This window comes from Dipteris shenzhenensis, chromosome 10, assembly GCF_047967505.1.
Source record: "Dipteris shenzhenensis isolate YYH24624 ecotype China chromosome 10, Dip_SZ_1.0, whole genome shotgun sequence".
Classification (NCBI taxonomy): domain Eukaryota; kingdom Viridiplantae; phylum Streptophyta; class Polypodiopsida; order Gleicheniales; family Dipteridaceae; genus Dipteris; species Dipteris shenzhenensis.
Genome location: NC_141605.1, coordinates 8,171,123 through 8,190,656, shown reverse-complemented (window position 1 = coordinate 8,190,656; position 19,534 = coordinate 8,171,123). Strand labels below are relative to the sequence as shown.

The 19,534-nt window shown below is 39.4% G+C and overlaps 1 protein-coding gene across 2 annotated transcripts; it reads right to left on the bottom strand.

Moving 5' to 3' along the window:
- Window positions 1–4,432: 4,432 nt before the first annotated feature.
- On the bottom strand, window positions 4,433–6,260 carry LOC147897355 (uncharacterized). Of its 2 annotated transcripts, none has more exons than XM_087380775.1 (2): window positions 6,091–6,260; window positions 4,433–6,016 (listed from the first exon to the last, which is right to left on the bottom strand). In XM_087380775.1, exon 2 carries the CDS (start codon window positions 5,941–5,943, stop codon window positions 4,579–4,581), a length of 1,365 nt encoding a protein of 454 aa, XP_087236901.1. In that variant the 5' UTR covers window positions 5,944–6,016; window positions 6,091–6,260; the 3' UTR covers window positions 4,433–4,578. The 2 variants fall into 2 exon arrangements, with proteins under 2 accessions (XP_087236901.1, XP_087236902.1); XM_087380776.1 differs by having other exon boundaries at window positions 6,098–6,260.
- Between the last annotated feature and the right edge of the window lie 13,274 nt (window positions 6,261–19,534).

The window sequence follows — 19,534 nt, the reverse complement described above, 5'->3', positions numbered from 1 at the left end:
GGCAAAAAACGGTATTTAATACTCAATCTACCATGTAAAGCATATCCGATGGGGACAATACTTTGCACGTGCCTCAAAAGCGGTGGTATGGTATTCCATGCAAAGTGGAACGCCCATTCAATAAGTACTTTTTAGAATATCACACCTAGGACCATGTTTTTTATTGGTTGTTGTCCATGACACTAAGGCAAAAACGCTAATTTATGCTTAATCGACAATGCAACGCATATGCGATCATCACACTACTTTTCACACATCTCAACCTAGGTATTATTGACTTACATGCAAAGTGGCGTGCCCATCCCATAAGTACTTAGTCGAATAACACATCTAGGACTGCGTTTTTTTATGATTGTGCATGATACTAAGGCCAAAACAGTGTTTAATGCTTGTTCGACAATGCAAAGCATATCCGATGGGCACAATACTTTGCACACACCTTCAACTAGGTGGAATCGACTTACATGCAAAGTGGCACGCCCATCTGGTAAGTGCTTGATCGGATAACATACCTAGCAGTGTGTTTTTTTACGGATGTGCATGACACTAGAGCAAAAATAGTATTAAATGCTCGATCGACCATGCAAAGGATATCCGATGGGCACAACACTTTTCGTACACCTCAACCTAGGTGGTATTGAAATGTTCTAAAAGAGGCACACCCATCCAATAAGTACTTGGTCAGATAACACACCTAATGGCGCGTTTTTTTGTGGATGTCCATATCACTAGGGAAAAAATGGTTTATAATGTGTGATCGACCATGCAAAGCATATTCGATGGTGGCAATACTTTGCACGCACCTCAAGGTAGTTGAAACGGACTTGCGTGCAAAGTGGAGCCCCCATCCGATAAGTACTTATTTGAAAAACACCCCGACGGCGATGTTTTTTTACGGTTGTACATGACACCAAGGCCAAAAACGGTATATAATGCGTGATCGACCATGTAAATCATATTCGATGGTGAAAATACTTTGCACGAACCTCAACATAGTTGAAAAAAACTTGCGTGCAAAGTGGAGCCCCCATCCGATAAGTACTTGTTTGAATAACACACTTAGGACCGTGTTTTTTCATGGTTGTGCATGACACTAAGGCAAAAACGGTGTTTTAGGCTTGATCGACAATGCAAAGCATATCCGATGGGCACAATACTTTGCACACACCTTCCACTAGGTGGAATTGACTTACATGCAAAGTGGCACGCCCATCCCATAAGTGCTTGATCGGATAACATACCTAGCAGCGTGTTTTTTACGGATGTGCATGACACGAGCAAAAATAGTATTTAATGCTCGATCGACCATGCAAAGGATATCTGATGGGCACAACACTTTTCGTACACCTCAACCTAGGTGGCATTGAAATGTTCTCAATGAGGCATACCCATCCGATAAGTACTTGGTCAGATAGCACACCTAATGGCGTGTTTTTTTGCGGATGTGCATCTCATTAGGGAAAAAATGGTGTATAATGTGTGATCAACCATGCAAATCATATCCGATGGTGACAATACTTTGCACGCATCTGAACCTAGTTGAAACGGAATCGTGTGCAAACTGGAGCCCCCATCCAATAAGTACTTGTTTGAATAACACACCTAGGACCGTGTTTTTTCATGATTGTGCATGACACCAAGGCAAAAACGGTGTTTTATGCTTGATCGACAATGCAAAGCATATCCGATGGGCACAATACTTTGCACACACCTTCAACTAGGTAGAATCGACTTACATGCAAAGTGGCACGCCCATCCCATAAGTGCTTGATCGGATAACATACCTAGCAGTGTGTTTTTTTACAGATGTGCATGACACTAGAGCGAAAATAGTATTTAATGCTTGATCGACCATGAAAAGGATATCCGATGGGCACAACACTTTTCCTACACCTCAACCTAGGTGGTATTGAAATGTTCTCAAAGAGGCACACCCATCCGATAAGTACTTGGTCAGATAACACACCTAAGGGCGTGTTTTTTTGCGGATGTGCATATCACTAGGGAAAAAATGGTGTATAATGCGTGATCGACCATCCAAAGCATATCCGATGGTGACAATACTTTGCACGCCCTGTAACGTAGTTGAAACGGACTTGCGTGCAAACTGGAGCCCCCATCCGATAAGTACTTGTTTGAATAACACACCTAGGACCGTGTTTTTTCATGGTTGTGCATGACACTAACGCAAAAACGTTGTTTTATGCTTGATCGACAATGCAAAGCATATCCGATGAGCACAATACTTTGCACACACCTTCAACTAGGTGGAATTGACTTACATGCAAAGTGGCATGCCCATCCCATAAGTGCTTGATCAGATAACACACCTATCCGATAAGTACTTGGTCAGATAACACACCTAATGGCGTGTTTTTTTACGGATGTCCATATCACTAGGGAAAAAATGGTGTATAATGCATGATCGACCATGCAAAGCATATCTGATGGTGACAATACTTTGCACGCACCTCAATGTAGTTGAAACAGACTTGTGTGCAAAGTGGAGCCCCCATCCGATAAGTACTTATTTGAATAACACACCTATGGCCGTGTTTTTATATGGTTGTGCATGACACAAAGGCAAAAACGGTGTTTTATGCTTGATCGACAATGCAAAGCATATCCGATGGGCACGATACTTTGCACACACCTTCAACTAGGTGGAATTGACTTACATGCAGAGTGACATACCCATCGCATAAGTACTTGATCGGATAACACACCTAGCAGCGTGTATTTTTACGGATGTGCATGACACTAAGGTAAAAATGATATTTAATGCTCAATCGACCATGTAAAGCATATCCGATGGGCACAATACTTTTCCTACACCTTAACCTAAGGAATTTTATATCCATGACACAAAGGTAAAAATGGTATTTTATGCTTGATCGACAATGCAAAGCATATCCGATGGGCACGATACTTTGCACACACCTTCAACTAGGTGGAATTGACTTACATGCAAAGTGGCATTCCCATCGCATAAGTGCTTGATCGGATAACACACCTAGCAGCGTGTTTTTTTACGGATGTGCATGACACTAAGGCAAAAATGGTATTTAATGCTCGATCGACCATGCAAAGCATATCCGATGGGCACAATACTTTTCCTATACCTCAACCTAGGTGGTATTGAAATGTTCTCAAAGAGGCACACCCATCCAATAAGTACTTGGTCAGATAACATACCTAAGGGCGTGTTTTTTTACGGATGTGCATACCACTAGGAGCAAAACGGTGTATAATGCGTGATCGACCATGCAAATCATATCTGATGGTGACAATACTTTGCACACACCTCAACGTAGTTGAAACGGACTTGCGTGCAAAGTGGAGCCCCCATCCGATGAGTACCTGTTTGAATAACACACCTAGGACCGTGTTTTTTCATGGTTGTGCATGACACTAAGGCAAAAACGGTATTTTATGCTTGATCGACAATGCAAAGCATATCCGATGGGCACAATACTTTGCACACACCTTCAACCAGGTGGAATTGACTTACATGCAAAGTGGAATTCCCATCGCATAAGTACTTGATCGGATAACATACCTAGCAGCGTGTTTTTTTTACGGATGTGCATGACATGAGCACAAATAGTATTTAATGCTCGATCGACCATGCGAAGCATATCCGATGGGCACAACACTTTTTGTACACCTCAACCTAGGTGGTATTGAAATGTTCTCAAAGAGGCACACCCATCCAATAAGTACTTGGTCAGATAACACACCTAAGGGCGTGTTTTTTTGCGGATGTGCATATCACTAGGAAAAAAATGGTGTATAATGCGTGATCGACCATGCAAAGCATATCCGATGGTGACAATACTTTGCACACATCTCAATCTAGTTGAAACAAACTTGCGTGAAAAGTGGAGCCCCCATCCAATAAGTACTTGTTTGATTAACACACTTAGGACCGTGTTTTTTCATGGTTGTGCATGACACTGAGGGATTCCTACAAAAGAAAAAACGCATCATTTTTTATACGAACCACTTGAGAAGCAATAAAAAGAGAGCAAATCACCATAATTATATTCAAAAAAATGCCAAAAGAAAGCAAAGAAGATGAAAACAAGGCAAAGTTGAGACAATCCTAGCAAGAGGTATTCTTCTTATTACAAGAGGGGGCATCATGCTTCCAAGAAATCCCATTTTTTCATTCATGCAAGCCAAAAACTTGAGGGGAAACATGGCAAGGCGCTTAGTAAAGGAATCAAAATGAAATCAAACACTTCAAAAACAAAATAGGATGAAAGAATAACCGACTGGTATTGGCATCGATATAGCCATCAAAATATACCAATGCCTATATGGCAAAAATAGAGCACTTATGTTTTTGGTTTTGATTTAGATCTTTTTCATGGTTTTGGATGTGTGCATATGAATAAGAGAAGTGGGTGAATATGGAACCCCCCTAGTAGAGGATCTTACTCATAAGTTGATGAAGCTCAAGGACATAGTTGTATAGTATCAACACTCTTAGGACCTAGGTAGCAAATTAAAGCCTTTTCTAATCTTCTTTCGACATAAGAGGATCAACACCATCGTCATCCTTGCATAAATCGTTCATGGGTCCTTTCGGGATGTGAATGATCTTCCGTGCTGTGTTGGGAGCCCCTCAAGTTTGTCCCAAGCCAAGGCATGCAAGCCAACAAATTCTCTCAATTCGTTCAGCTTCTTGACCTCACAATGCAGAAAAAAATTGTCTCCAAGAGGGTCAATAGCATCTATCTTTGAGGCATCTTCGGCAGGAATCAAAGTTCCTACTTTCATCAAGATGTGACCTGCTAACACTCTTTTGCGAGGCCTTCTGCTCTGCTCTAGCATCTGCCGCAGTTTCACTACCAGTTCTTGTGATTCCTCCGGTGTTAGTAATTCCTCCACTATACCATACGTCTGCAACGTGCTGCCAAGAACAGTCAAAGGCCATACGGCGCTCTCTTCTTCCAGCTGTTGTATGAGACGGTCCATTACCTTTCTACCCTTGCTGTCTTTGGCGTTGAAGATAATGTGAGCATCCTGCTGTGCTAGGATACTGAAAGTGTAGGCTGCGGCCCAACCCGTAGTTTGACTTGCTAGGCTGTCGGCTAACTTTGTCAGTAGATTTGGTGGCAATCGAGCCGGCGAGCCAAGCAGCTTCTCATCCGCCCAGAAACCCACCACGCAGATTGCTGCCTGTTTCACGTAACGGTCCTTAGAGTCTAAGTACACGTTCAGCAAGTCCAGACCGTGCGGGTGGGCATAAAGATACTTCGTGAAGCCATTGTAATGTAACTGGACATCTTTTATAGGTACAAAGCGCGAGAATTCTCTAGATAACATGATAGTGAAAACAAAGTCTATGAAGTCAAAATCATCTTCAGCAGAATTAGCCCCTCGGAGTCTTTCACCATGGTAGATTTGAATGCTCCGTTCAGAAGGATGAAGGAAAGCGGAGAAAAGCACATTTAACATCGCTTCAGCAGCATTAACAAGGACAACCCAATACCAAATCTGGAGAGCCTCGAACAGATTTTGTGGCTTGAGCTGCAATATCCGCAATCGGTAAATTGGAAGAAATATGCCTGGTGAGATGATGAGCACCAATCCGATCCGCAAGAGGAAACGAAATCCTTTGGCTTTATCCTCATCCGAAACTTTTTTTTTTCCCAGGAGGACCTTGCTGTAGAACAAGGCCGATGCGATGTGCGCCATTTCAACCAGCAGTAAGGTAGCCACAATTCTAAAATCGGCAATAGGCAAGCTACCCGCAAAACCACCGAACAGGAGGACAATAGACGAACAAATGTTGCAAATCGCTACAAATCTTGTACAAGCATGCAGGCCTCCCACCACACGAGCTTCCCATCTTGCTTTTCTCAGTTGGTGCTCGTACTTGCGGAAAATGGTGTCAACAGTGGTAGAGACGTCGATTATGGTCCTGTCCTTCATTTTGGATCACGACGCGAGGAACCGGGTATCTTCGACCTCAAAGTCGTCCTACGAATCACCGGCGAATCGATTACTGCAAGCATATGTTTCAAGTTAAAACGAGATTTGGAAAGCATGGCGCACACAGTGTCACAGAAACAGATCAACCTCGGACCAATTCAGCTATGGGTAGGGGAAATTTTCTCGAACAATCAGCAGAGATGATTGGGGCCTTTTCACGGATGAAGAGAAGTGGTGGACATGTTTCGCTAGAGAGTCGTAAGGCCGTGCAGGATGACTATGGTCTACCGCGTAGAAAGAAACGAAAAATGAGTGGTGAAGCAAAAATCGGACGCAAGTCTTATCACCACATATGAAAGACTTATATGGCCCGAATCCCAACGAGCTTTTGGACTACTCTATATTCATGTATGACCCAAGGAGAAGAGGAGTGACTTTCTCCAAGGAGGAGAGGATTGACTTGGTCCAACAACGAAAAAAAATTCAAGGTGTGGGCACAGGAGGAGAGGATTGACTTGGTCCAACAACGAAAAAAAATTCAAGGTGCGGGCACAGCTGGGCGAGGCACTCATGGCACAGGCACATGCTGGGTTAGAAGGATAATCTTCAGAGTCTTCCATTTGTTCAAAAACAATAAGTTGATGGTTTTAAGAACATCTCATATGTGAACAAGGTAAGAATTTCACTAGGTGTGCCAAAGGAGATGTAGATTAGGAGAACCTTTCAAGTTATCCTTCCATAATAACTGGAAAGGTTCAAAAACAATAAGCTGATGGTTTTAAGAACATTTGATATGTGAACAAGGTGAAAATTTCACTAGGTGTGCCAAAGGAGATGTAAATTAGGAGAACCTTTCAAGTTATCCTTCCATGATAGCATTCATTTAAGAACAACTTCACCCTTAAATTAGGACAACCTTTAAATCCCCTCTCACTTTATCCTTTCATGATAGCATTCATTTTAGGCCCTTGCACAACCCCCATAGAGAGAGAAAGGCAAAACAAACACTTAGGCATTTGCCTTTGGCATGCCAAAAATAATAAACCTTCAGAGCACGAACGCACAATCTCGTAGAAGACTTAGTCCTCCTAAAAGACTTGAGTTTACAAGGGACTTTTAAACAAAGTAAAGCATGGAAAATTCCACGTCTCCACTAAAGCACTATGGTCTAATGAGGTACTACTAACAAAGCACCAACAAATTGTTTTGTGATGTATCCTAGCACATTATTTTGTAATGTATCCTTGGAGAAGGTGCTATTTGTTCTCAAAGTCCAAATAGGAATAAAACATGGAGGGATTTTCCTAGGACTACTCAAACTCTGATGTTCTCCCAAAGTATATATTATGGGAGACTGATTTTCCTAGGACTCTCTTCTTAAACTCTGATGTTCCCCCAAAGTATATATTATGGCTCATTTCCGAAGTCCACTATAAAATTGCTTACAAAGTCTTTGCCCATAAGTTGGATATTAGAAAAACAAGAAAATGCACTCCTAGAATCTCTCTAAGGCCCAGTTGGCACAAAGTCACTTAGGCCCTTTTTAAAATAACGAGAAAATAACACTCCTAGGCCCTAGGACTACTCAAACTTTGATGTTCCCCCAAAGTATATATTATGGGAGACTGATTTTCCTAGGACTCTCTTCTAAACTCTGATGTTTCCCCAAAGTATATATTATGGCTCATTTCCCAAGTCCGCTATAAAATTGCTGACAAAGTCTTTGCCCATAAGTTGGATATTAGAAAAACAAGAAAATGCACTCCTAGAATCTCTCTAAGGCCCAGTTGGCGGGAATATAGTTGAAAGGAATACATACCCCCTTGACATTGCTAAGGGGTTTCTCACTCCCACAAAGTCACTTAGGCCCTTTTAAAAATAATGAGAAAATAACACTCCTAGGCCCTAGGACTACTCAAACTCTGATGTTCCCCCAAAGTATATATTATGGGAGACTGATTTTCCTAGGACTCTCTTCTCAAACTCTGATGTTCCCCCAAAGTATATATTATGGCTCATTTCCCAAGTCCACTATAAAATTGCTTACAAAGTCTTTGCCCATAAATTGGATATTAGAAAAACAAGAAAATGCACTCCTAGAATCTCTCTAAGGCCTAGTTGGCAGGAATATAATTGAAAGGAATACATACCCCCTTGACATTGCTAAGGGGTTTCTCATTCCCACAAAGTCACTTAGGCCCTTTTAAAAATAACGAGAAAATAACACTCCTCTGCCCTATACAACTATGCCACATATCAAAGCAGATTCATGTTCATCCCACATTCCATCGCATCTATTCTTCGAGGCTGACACCGATAAGTATGTAAGTCTAGGGCATGCGTTCTAGAGAAGGTGTTTTTCTCCTCCTCCTCCTCCTCCTCCTCCTCAAGCCACTATGGCTTCTTCTCTTGGAACCACTTAGACAATCTATGTCACTTGCACAGAGTGAAATTTGGAAAGGAGGCCAAGTAATTTTTGCATTTATCTTCCATCTCATATGCACAATAGCTCACGATAAAGTTATGCAACACTTGAACTTCGATGGCACTTGCATCTTCTCTCGAGGGGAGTCACTCATCATATGTAACCCTATCACATAAGTTCAACAGATGGGTTTTTATTAATTCCATTACTTATAGATTTATATATACATAAGGGAATAAATTAAGATTAAAAGTTAATATACAAAAGGAGTTTTTATATTCAAAAAGTTCCAGAAGCTCCCAACATGCAACATGGACATTTTGGGTAGAGTGCTTTATGTCATGGGACATTTGAAATGCTATAGTTGGCATTTTCTTTTTGCAATGAATAGGCACTCTTCTTGTATTTTCTTGAATTGTAGATGTTGTTCTCTCTATTTCTCTCTTTGGCCTTTGCACTTGGATGGCGGTACACTTGTTTGCTTACATTGATCTCTAATCTTGATCAACATCATTGGATTTGCATTACGATGTTTTTCACTCCATTTGTACTATTGGTCTTGGTGCCTTTTTTATATTTGAGTGCAATTAGCTACGACCATGTCCATAGTCTCAAACTTGTATACTTTCTCATTACATCATAGCTTGCTTATGAGTGGGTCGAGAGTTAAATAGAATTTTTAAGAAAGCAATTTGAAAGGTTTCCTCCTTTAAAATAGATCTTGTTACTTGAACCAAGAGTGCCTCATGACTTTTCAAGGCTATCCCAATTTTTAAATCTATTGATGTATATGTTTTAAAATTTTGGAATGCAACAAGAAGAAGTGATCCTATTCCACATGCACGTAGGTGCACACGCACACACACACAGTTTGTGGACACATACAAACTTACATACATATGTATGTAGTTCACTTTAATATACACATATGAATGGATTAATAGTTATAGGTGTAAGAATAGGCACTCATAGAAACTTTTTATTTTCTTAAAGATAAACTTGAATGCATGTTTTAGAAAAATTAAATTAGCAAGAAATTATAATTATGACAAAGAAGTGGTGCTAATTAATTATGACAAAGAAGTGGTTTTGTGACTTGTGCTGCAATATTTGCAATCGATGAAATATGCCTGGTGCATGTGAGATGATGAGCACCAATCCGATTGGCAAGAGGAAACGAAATCCACTGCCTTTATCCTCATCCGAAACTTTTTTTTTTTCACGAGGACCTTGCTTTGCAAGATGGCCAATGCGACGTGCCCCATTTCAACCAATATTAGAAGATGGCCAATGCGATGTGCCCCATTTCAACCAGCAGTAAGGTAGCCACAATTCTAAAATCGACAATAGGCAAGATACCCACAAAACCGCCCAACAGGAGGACAATAGACCAAGCAAAGTTGCAAATCGCTACAAAACTTATACAAGCATGCAAGCCTCCCAAATTCCCATCTTGCATTTCTCAATTGGTGCTCGTACTTGCAGAAAATGGTGTCAACAGTGGTAGAGACGTCGACTTTCTTCATCTCCCTCATTTTGGATCACGACACCGCATCTTCGACCTCAAAGTCATCCTACAAATCACCGGTGAATTGATTACTAGAAGCATATGTTTCAAGTTAAAAACGAGTTTTTTGAAAGCATGCACAGAGTGTCACAGAAACAGACCAACCTCGGACCGACATGCCAAAAATAATCCAACAATAGAGCATGAATGCACAACCTCGTAGAAGACTTAGTGCTCATAGAAGACTTGACTTTATAAGGGACTTTTAAAAAAAGTAAAACATGGAAAATTTCACGTCTCCACTAAAGCACTATGGTCTAATGAGGTACTACTAACAAAGCACCAACAAATTGTTTTGTGATGTATCCTAGCATATTATTTAGTGATGTATCCTTGTAGAAGGTGCTATTCGTTCTCAAAGTCCAATGTTTCTTTTATATTAGCCGAGTCAAGGCCTTTGGAAAGGGAGAAGCAACACCCCAATGGATCTACAAAAAGGCCCATTTGTAGGGACTCAAAGGAATAAAACGTGGAGGGACTTTCCTAGAACTCTCTTCTCAAACTTTGATGTTCCCCTAAAGTATATATTATGGCTCATTTCCCAAGTCCACTATAAAATTGCTCACAAAGTATTTGCCCATAAGTTGGATATTAGAAAAACAACAAAATGCACTCCTAGATTCTCTCTAAATCCCAGTTGGTGGGAATACAGTTCAAAGGAATACATATGGATCCCCTTGACATTGCTAAGGGGTTTCTCACTCCCACAAAGTCACTTAGGCACTTTTAAAAATAACAAGAAAATAACACTCCTCTACCCTATACAACTATGCCACATATCAAAGCATCGTGTTCATCCCACATTCCATTGCATCTATTCCTCGAGTCTCTGACACCAATAAGTACGTAACTCTAGGACATGCATTCTAGAGAAGGTGTTTAAAAATATATTTAGCTCACAAATTTCATGTATTTAAAAATTTTATTGCACATAAGGGGATTTTAAATTGAAAATAATGCCCATTTGTCTTCTATTACAGTGGTTAAAGTCACCATATCTCATCTTTTATGATGTGGGTTGAAATCCTAGGAAAGCTTCCTATGGGCAACAAATTCTCAACCTTGTTCCTCTCTTAAAGCTTGGTTTCACCATAGCCAAGGAGAGCTTCTCTTATGGTTTTTTAATTCTACCATACCCACAACTCTCTCTTGCACTCTACCATAGCTTGCAAACCTCAACATTTGCATTCCATAGCATGCCACAACTCGTGTTCCTCACCACTCTTTTCTTGTTCCTCCATTCATTCCCTCATTTATAGAATCCTTTTTTAGAATTCGACTAACTCATGCAATGAGTTTTACCTTCTTCCTTCTCTATTGCAACTACTATTGCTACATTTGCCACCATAGGCGCTCTCCTTTCCTCTCCTCCTCCAGCTCAAGCCACTGTGGCTTCTTCTCTTGGAACCACTTAGACAATCTATGTCGCTTGCAGGGAGTGAAATTTGGAAAGGGGACCAAGTAATGTTTGCATTTATCTTCCATCTCATGTGTACATTAGCTCACTTCTCCTACCTATGACCAATTTTGTAGTTTCTTTGAAGTATTATACAAATGCTAATGCTAGTGTACTCTATGCGGGTGCTATCCTTAGTGCTACCCTTGCAAGATTACAACAAAATGAATGATTGTGAACTCTTTTCGTGAAATTTGTATGGTCTCACATATGCCTACCATGCCTTTATTTCTTGATCCACAGTAGTTTTGTTTTCATCATCTCTAGTCCATTTTGAAGAATGAAAAGATCAAGGGATTTTACTACACATGTTATTAAGTGTTTATTACTACCCTTAATCAGTAGGGTACATTAGTTTTTTATTTCAATTGATGTATCCCTCATCTAATCAGAAGTTGGAGAGCAAAGAATAGCCTATACAATAAGTGAGACTCATGCTCATTGTATTGACTTCTACTTTTCTCTTGGCTGGATTTACTATTTATAGTATGAATACCAAGAAAACAAACCATGACAAGGATATTATTGACATATATGATGTACATACACAAAAATGCATTTCTTGTGGTTATATGATCATTTCAACTTCTTGTCATCATTTCACCCTCTTCTTCACTTTAACCACCTACCCTTATATGCAATAATTCATGTTCATCATATGGGTCAATGTTTGCTGGGTGTAGCCATTTTTTGTGAGTTTTAGGGCATTTTTCATATGTAGGTATATTGCGTGACCCATAACTTATGCATTGATCAATGGAATTTGACAAAGTTTGTCTTCAAGTTGTAGTACAGATTTCAATATTGAAAATGAGACCAAAAAAAAAGGAATAAAGATCTATAATGAGACCATTAAAGCATTACTTGAGTGATATGTTACATGTGAAGCATGTATCCTAAAGAATATAGGATATAACAATTAATTCGAAAACACTAAAATTTTGTTTTGCACATACATGCAAGTAATCATTCAAAACTACACTATGTGTGCTTCTCCTTAGCCCAAGGACACACTAAATTAAGAATCTTAGGTATGGTTTAAGGGGCCTCCAATGTTGTTCCACACCCATTTGAGGGCACATACCATAAGTTTTTCTTGATTTGTCAAAAACAAAAAATGGATTCAAAATTTGGAATCCAAACTAGTGGGCTTATTACGTGGTGTCCTTAAAACATTGATAGTCAGTGACCTTAGTATCTAGTTCACCCTAGGATGGAACAATTTGATAATGTGCAATTTGTGCATGTGCAAAGATCTTTTAATACATCCAAACTATTTACAATTTCGTATTGATTCTTTTTTCATGAACTTACTTGCTATATGGCTCATAAGCATGTCATGGTCATTGCATTTCATAATATATAGCATCAAACTCAATAGTGTGCCTTTAGCCTACTTGTATTTTGAAGCAATTTGGGCCACATTGCACTTGCTTGAGGGCAACCGGTATATCCAATTTTGATGATGTGTATCACCGGAGTGGAGAAATAATGGCGGCCAAAATTTTTCTATTCCCCACACGCTTTTGAATTTTTTCACCTCCCGTCTTATAAATCTTTGAATATTAAAGTGCATCCTCCTCCTACCACCTTACAAAGTACATTCTCCTCCTACTGCCTACAACCTACCCTGTGCAAAGTCAGCTCAACATGATCTCATTCTTTTGGTTTGGCATTATCTTCTTTAGTGGGGTAAGTCATCTTCTATTCTATGCTCACCTCACAAGCTAGCTAGTTGTTGTTGAAGGACCCAACTATGCCTTGTGCTCATTCATGCTCAAGAACATTTTGGTTGGCAAGAACTTATGGGATATTGACTGTCTCCATGACCTCAATGGAAAGATGTAGCTTGTCATGGCTTGCAAAAGAATCAAACAAGGGCTACGAGACAGGAAAGCTAAAAATCTTGGTCAAGGCATAAGGAATAGATTGCGGGGTGTAGCATCATAATACAGCATAAACACTACGGGGAAATACAAATGAATAAATAGCACAACATCTACTAGAAGAATATAGAGAACACAATAAGATGATCACAATACTGCACAACTCTATATTAGTGATATTGATATTAATATTGATATTGATATTGATATTGATAGATAGTGATAGTGATAGTGATAGTGATAGTGATAGTGATAGTGATTGTGATTGTGATTGTGATTGTGATTGTGATTGTGATTGTGATTGTGATTGTGATAGTGATAGTGATCGTGATCGTGATAGTGATAGTGATAGTCATAGTCATAGTCATAGTCATAGTCATAGTCATAGTCATTGTGATAGCGACATCGAGAGTGACAGTGACAGTGATAGTGATAGTGACAGTGACAATGTCAATGAGTGACAATGACACTGACAGTGATAGTGACAGTGGCAATGGTAGTGGTAGTGATAGTGACAGTTACAGTGACAATGACAGTGACAGTGACAATGAAAGTGACAGTGAAAGTAACAGTGACAGTGACAGTGACAAGGACAGTGACAGGGATAGGGACAGTGACAGTGACAATGACAATGACAATGACAATGACAGTGACAGTGCTAGTGCTAGTCATTGTAATAGTGAGAGTGATAATGATCAAGGTAGTGGTATTGATTGTGATTGTGATCATGATCGTGACCATGATAGTGATCATGATCATGATAGTGATAGTGATAGTGATCATGATAATGATAGTGATAGTGATCATGATAATGATGGTGATAGTGATAGTGATCATGAAAGTGATAGTGATAGTGTACATTAATTTATTTTGAATATTATCACATAGTTTTAATGAAGTCTAACATAGTTTTTGAATATTATCACATAGTTTTTATGCAATTGTACATAGTTCTACATAGTTTTACACACTTACATAGTTTTTTGAGGTTTTGCACAATTTTGGTTTAAATTTCCCATCCCTTTCTCCCCTATTTTAGTTATGGATCTAGTGGGAATTGATCATGGTTTTAGATTTAGTTGCACATATATTCTATGCAATGGGAGTGATCATGGATTTTATTTTATTTGCACATATATTCTAGTTTCAATTTTAGCTGCACATATATTGTACATGGCATCTAGTGGCAGTGACCCACAAGGCAAGCATCCCATGGAAGGGAATGGTGCTCTAGCAAAGAAAAAGTTTTTGATTGTGAATGATTCTTTGCATGGACAACCTTGATGAGAAAGAGAAAATTATGTGGGTAATGGAGCAAGATCATGAGAGGTATAACAACATGTGGTCTCATGCCACAACAGAGGCATCACAAGTATCAGGCACTAGGAGCCATCACTCCCATTATACAAGTGCCTCTCATTCACATGGCTTGGGTGCTATGTAGCACTCACTCAATGATGATTCTCCACATGATGATGATGCCCATATTCACTATCCCATTCATGATTATGGGGGCTATGCATTTTCACGAGTGCAAAATTATGTACTTTAATGAATGCAAAATTATGCTACACTAGATTCAAAGAGTTCACAATGGAATTTAGGTCACAACCAAAGGAAGCTAATCATAATATTCTCAAATGGCTACACAAGGAGTTTTTTATCCCTTTTATCTCACCTTTGACTTGGGTTGGATGCCAAACAAAATGGTGGGTTGATTGAAACATTGAAAGGAGGTGATTTGAAAGGCCACAACAAAGTCATGGAAGAGTTGCATCTTGAACAAATATGGAGAGAGGAGAGGAGAAGAGTGGAGATGAGGAGAGAGAGCACAGCTAGAGAGTATACCACAAATGACTAACTATACAATAGATTTAGTTGAAAATAAAGAATATATACAAACCCCTTTAGGTTTAGGGTTAGGGTTTCCAACCCTTTCATTTTTAGCACTCTTTTGCGTTAGTGCAATGCACATGTGAGATGAATTCTCAACACCTTCCCTCAAGCTCAACATCATTAAGTAGGCCTTCCCTCAATATGATGATTATTGGGAATCGAAGAAGGACTGAGCATTGCATTCCATCACACCCCTTTAATGGGAATTTTATTTCTCTATGTCAAACCAAGAGCTACTTGTGTTTCTCAAAATGCTCTTTCCCAAGTGGTTTGGTAAAGATATCTGCAGCATTCTCTTTGCTATCACAATGTTGTAATGTGATGTCACCAAGTAACACTCTTTCTCTAATGAAGTGCTCTTTGACATCAATGTGCTTTGTCCTAGAGTGATATACTGGATTCTTGCCTAATGCTTGGGCCGATTGATTATCACAATATATTGTTGTTGGCTTTGACTCATCAAAGTAATATGTTTCTAACAATAGTCTTCTGAGTCATATAGCCTCACATGCACCAGTTGTGAGTGCCCTATATTCTACTTCAGTTGAAGACAAAGAAATAGTTGGCTACTTGTTTGGCAACCATGATATAGCACCTTTACCAAGTGAAAATGCATAACCTTATGTGGATCTCCTAGTCTCATGATCTCTTGCATAGTCACTATCACAATATCCATGCAACCTTGGATGACTTGCTCTATATTCTATTCCAAACTATCTTATACCTCTGATGTATCTCAAGACTCTCTTGGCTACATTTCAGTGAGACTGGTTTGGATTTTCCATAAATTGTGCAAGTGAACTTAGTGCATAACAAATATCTAGCCTTGTGATAGTCAAATTTATATCCGATGAGCTACCAGTAGTACTTATCATTGACTGTATGATTTTGTAAGTTTCAAAATATTTTCCATGGTAGTGGCTGCAATCTTGCAATCTGCCATATGAAACTTCTTTAGGAGACTATCCATATATTTCTATTGACTCATGAAGTGTTGTCTGAGTCTCTCTAGAACTCAATACCAAGACAATAGTGCATAAGTCCAAGATCTTTCATGTTTAACATAGTAGATAAGTCTTGTTTTAGCTTCTAATGAAGCTTTCATTGCTTCCTACTGTAACAATCAGATCATCTACATGTAAAAGTGCAATAGTAATGTCGTCCCCTTAAACTTTGTAGTAGAGACTATGATTTTCATTAGACCTCATGTATCCTAGATTAGAAAATTACTTGTTGATTCTGTTGTACCAACTTTTGGGTGCTTGTTCTAAGCCATATAGACATTTCTTGAGATGCCAAACCTGATGCTCTTTCCTTGGTTCAACATACCTTGCTAGTTGCTGCATATAGACTTCCTCATCTAAGTAACCATTGAGAAAAGCATTTTTGACATCTAGCTGATATACATTCCATTTGCTAAGTGTGGCTAGTGACCTCAAGAATTATATGGAATCCATCTTTGCTATGGAACATAAGTCTCATCATGGTCTTCACCATATTGCTGTGTAAAACCTTTTGTAACAAGTCTAGCTTTGTATCTTTCAATGCTTCCATCTAGGTCGTACTTCACTTTGTAAACCCATTTGTTTACAATGGCCTTCTTTCTTGGTGGAAGGTCCCATAGATCCCAAGTGTTGTTTTTATACAAAGCTTCCATTTATTCATTCATAGGCAATTTGCTATTTGAGCTGATCAACTGCATCTTTGTTTGAAGTACATTGGCTCTTCTGTAGCCATGATGGTAGTCATAAGAGCATAATTGGTGGTTTCAATCTGAATTGCTTTGCCTTTCTACTGCAAGTTGATTATTGTAATCCTTGATCCTAAGTATGTAAGTATGCCTAGTTTCATTGTTGTTGTGGAAACGGTGGTTGATCTAGTTTTTGAATGTGAGAATCCTAGATTTGTTCATAGATTCATAAAGAGCTGTGAACATATCCCATGATTCTTTGGATGTATTCACTATGTTGAGCTATCCTAGTATGACATCTTGCACATTCTGTTTCATCAAATGATATGCATATTTATCTTCCTTGTCCCAATCTACTGGTACTCATGCAATGGCAAGATCTATTGCAAATGTAGACACCATTGGTGCAGGTGTAGACCCTTTTGCTTGTGCTTCAGCAATGGTGGGAGTTCCTACTCATGCACTAGATGGTCTAGGTGTAGACCCCTTGGCATACTCTGATTTGTCTTGAAATACAAAAATGGTCTCCATTTGGTATTTCCATGTGCCATAGTTTGAGTTGTCTAACTTAGCTGATGCCTCCAAATTGAGGTCCCTAGTGGTAGACATTGTGCAAAATATTACTCAAAGTGCCTGTGAAAAAACACTGTCTGAATCAACAACTACAAAACACTATCTATATCAAGTGCAATCTAAATTGTCAGTGAAGATAGAATTGTAATATATTCTAATCTGTTACAGGGCTTGTCGCAAATGATGGCAGAAATAGAGAAGAGGCTTTATAAGGCTCAAATAGAGTGCCTAATGCTAGGAAAATAGCTAACAAGGACTTACAATGGTGCCATGTGAGTGCAATATCAAATGATGTGCAATATGCCCACCAAAAAATCTGCCAATACCTCTGAATACCCAGGAGTCTTCTTACTGATGTGTAGATAGCTAGGTTTTAGGACATGTGATGATGTGAAATAGCATGTGAGCGTAGGGATTGACTTCGAGTAGGAACTAGTTAGGAATTTTTTAGCATGGCTTCGATTGGCTACTTTGGATTTCTCTCCTCTATGGATGAACTAATCTACTTTGATCTAGCGCTAGACTAATTATTGAGTGATGAAAAGCACCAAATAATTTCTTTTCCTTTTGCTCCTTTTAGGTGTTGGGTAAGATGTGGCAATGAAGAGGCTTTAATGTGTATAAGAGAAGTGGATTTGATTCCGAGGCTAAAAAGTGTGCGATACAAGTGCCAAAATGTGTGTGTGATGTGACAAGCATGTAGAGCACAAAAAATGAGTATTTCTCCTTTCTATAGCGCCCTCAAATTTCTTCCTGAATCAAGAGATACAGCTTGATCTAGGTGGAGGGGGAAAAAGGATGAGATGGCATTGTGGTGATGTGGCAGACAAATTCACATGCAGAGTGTGCCTATGAAGCATAATGTGATGCAGCAATAGCTAGGTGCACATGTAGTGCTTGTGAAGAGGCAATTGTGCTTGAAAGGGGACTGTGTGACACATGTAAGTGACATGATGTGGATGGTTGATGACATGTCTTGCTAATGTGGTACTGCTGACTAGGCCTACTAATGTGGCAGATGAGCACTACTAACTAGACCCAATGTTGTGGTACTACGATTGATTTGGAAGGATGATTGGATAGATGTGCTAATGTGGCAATTGATTGGTTAATGCTGACATGGATGATGATGTGGCAGATAGCTAGACCAGTGATGATGTAGTAGCTAGAGTGGGGTGCCATGTGTCAAGAAGATAAGGTGACATGGCAAGATAAGAAGAGGAATGAGGTACCACATGTCAATCTGTGAGAGGTGATGACATGGTAAATAGGTTTACCATGTGTCTGGTGTTTGTATGCCAAGTGTTACAAAAGTTCCAAGAGGATAAGGGAGCATATTCATCAAAATCTTAAAGATTGTCCATCCAATTGATTTATTAGCGGTTTTTTTTACCAATGGATGGAGGGCTATTTGTGCAACCAACGTGCTCAGTGCAAGTGATGGTGGCCGAGTTTGGCAATCTTGCTCAAGGTGAGTACAAGCTCAATGCATGTAAAGATGTTCAAATTCGAGATCTGTATCACTAGATACTGGAGTCTATTTGTTTGCAAGCGAAGACCTACACGATCACTCCCAGGTCTCAAGGGATGATTGTGGTAGTAGAACAACAACCAGTGCCTTGGGCATGTGTTTTGAAGGAGCGCATCCATGCAGAGGCATAGACGGTGGCAACGATGGTGGATAAGAAGCAAGCTGTTAATTCAAAGATTGGTTAGATTTTGGAGGTTCTATTTCCTTTGTAGCATGATTCTACTGCTCCTCGATAGAATACGGCATTGATTCTCTCTTGAGCCCGAAGGACCTCTACAAGATGAGGCTGAAGGCTCGTCTGATCAAGAGCCTAAGAAGCAAAGATGATAAGGCCCTCATATCATGCAAGGAGTGGTTTTCTATGTGTTTGCAAATAGGAAAAACCTAAAAAATATGAAAGGAAGGTGGATGAATTTCAAGTTGATCAATGTAGAAATAAGGATCCCAAGAAAGGATATGCAATGGTTTCCACTAGCTTGTTTATGGAGGTCTTTATAAGCTTGATGCAAAACCTCTTCTATACTCATGGGGTTCACTATCTTATATCCTTTGTATCATGTGCATTCA

What these genes read in the sequence shown, in the direction of transcription:
- LOC147897355 (XM_087380775.1), bottom strand. Translation starts at nt 5,943, where the DNA reads ATGAAGGACAGGACCATAATCGACGTCTCTACCACTGTTGACACCATT.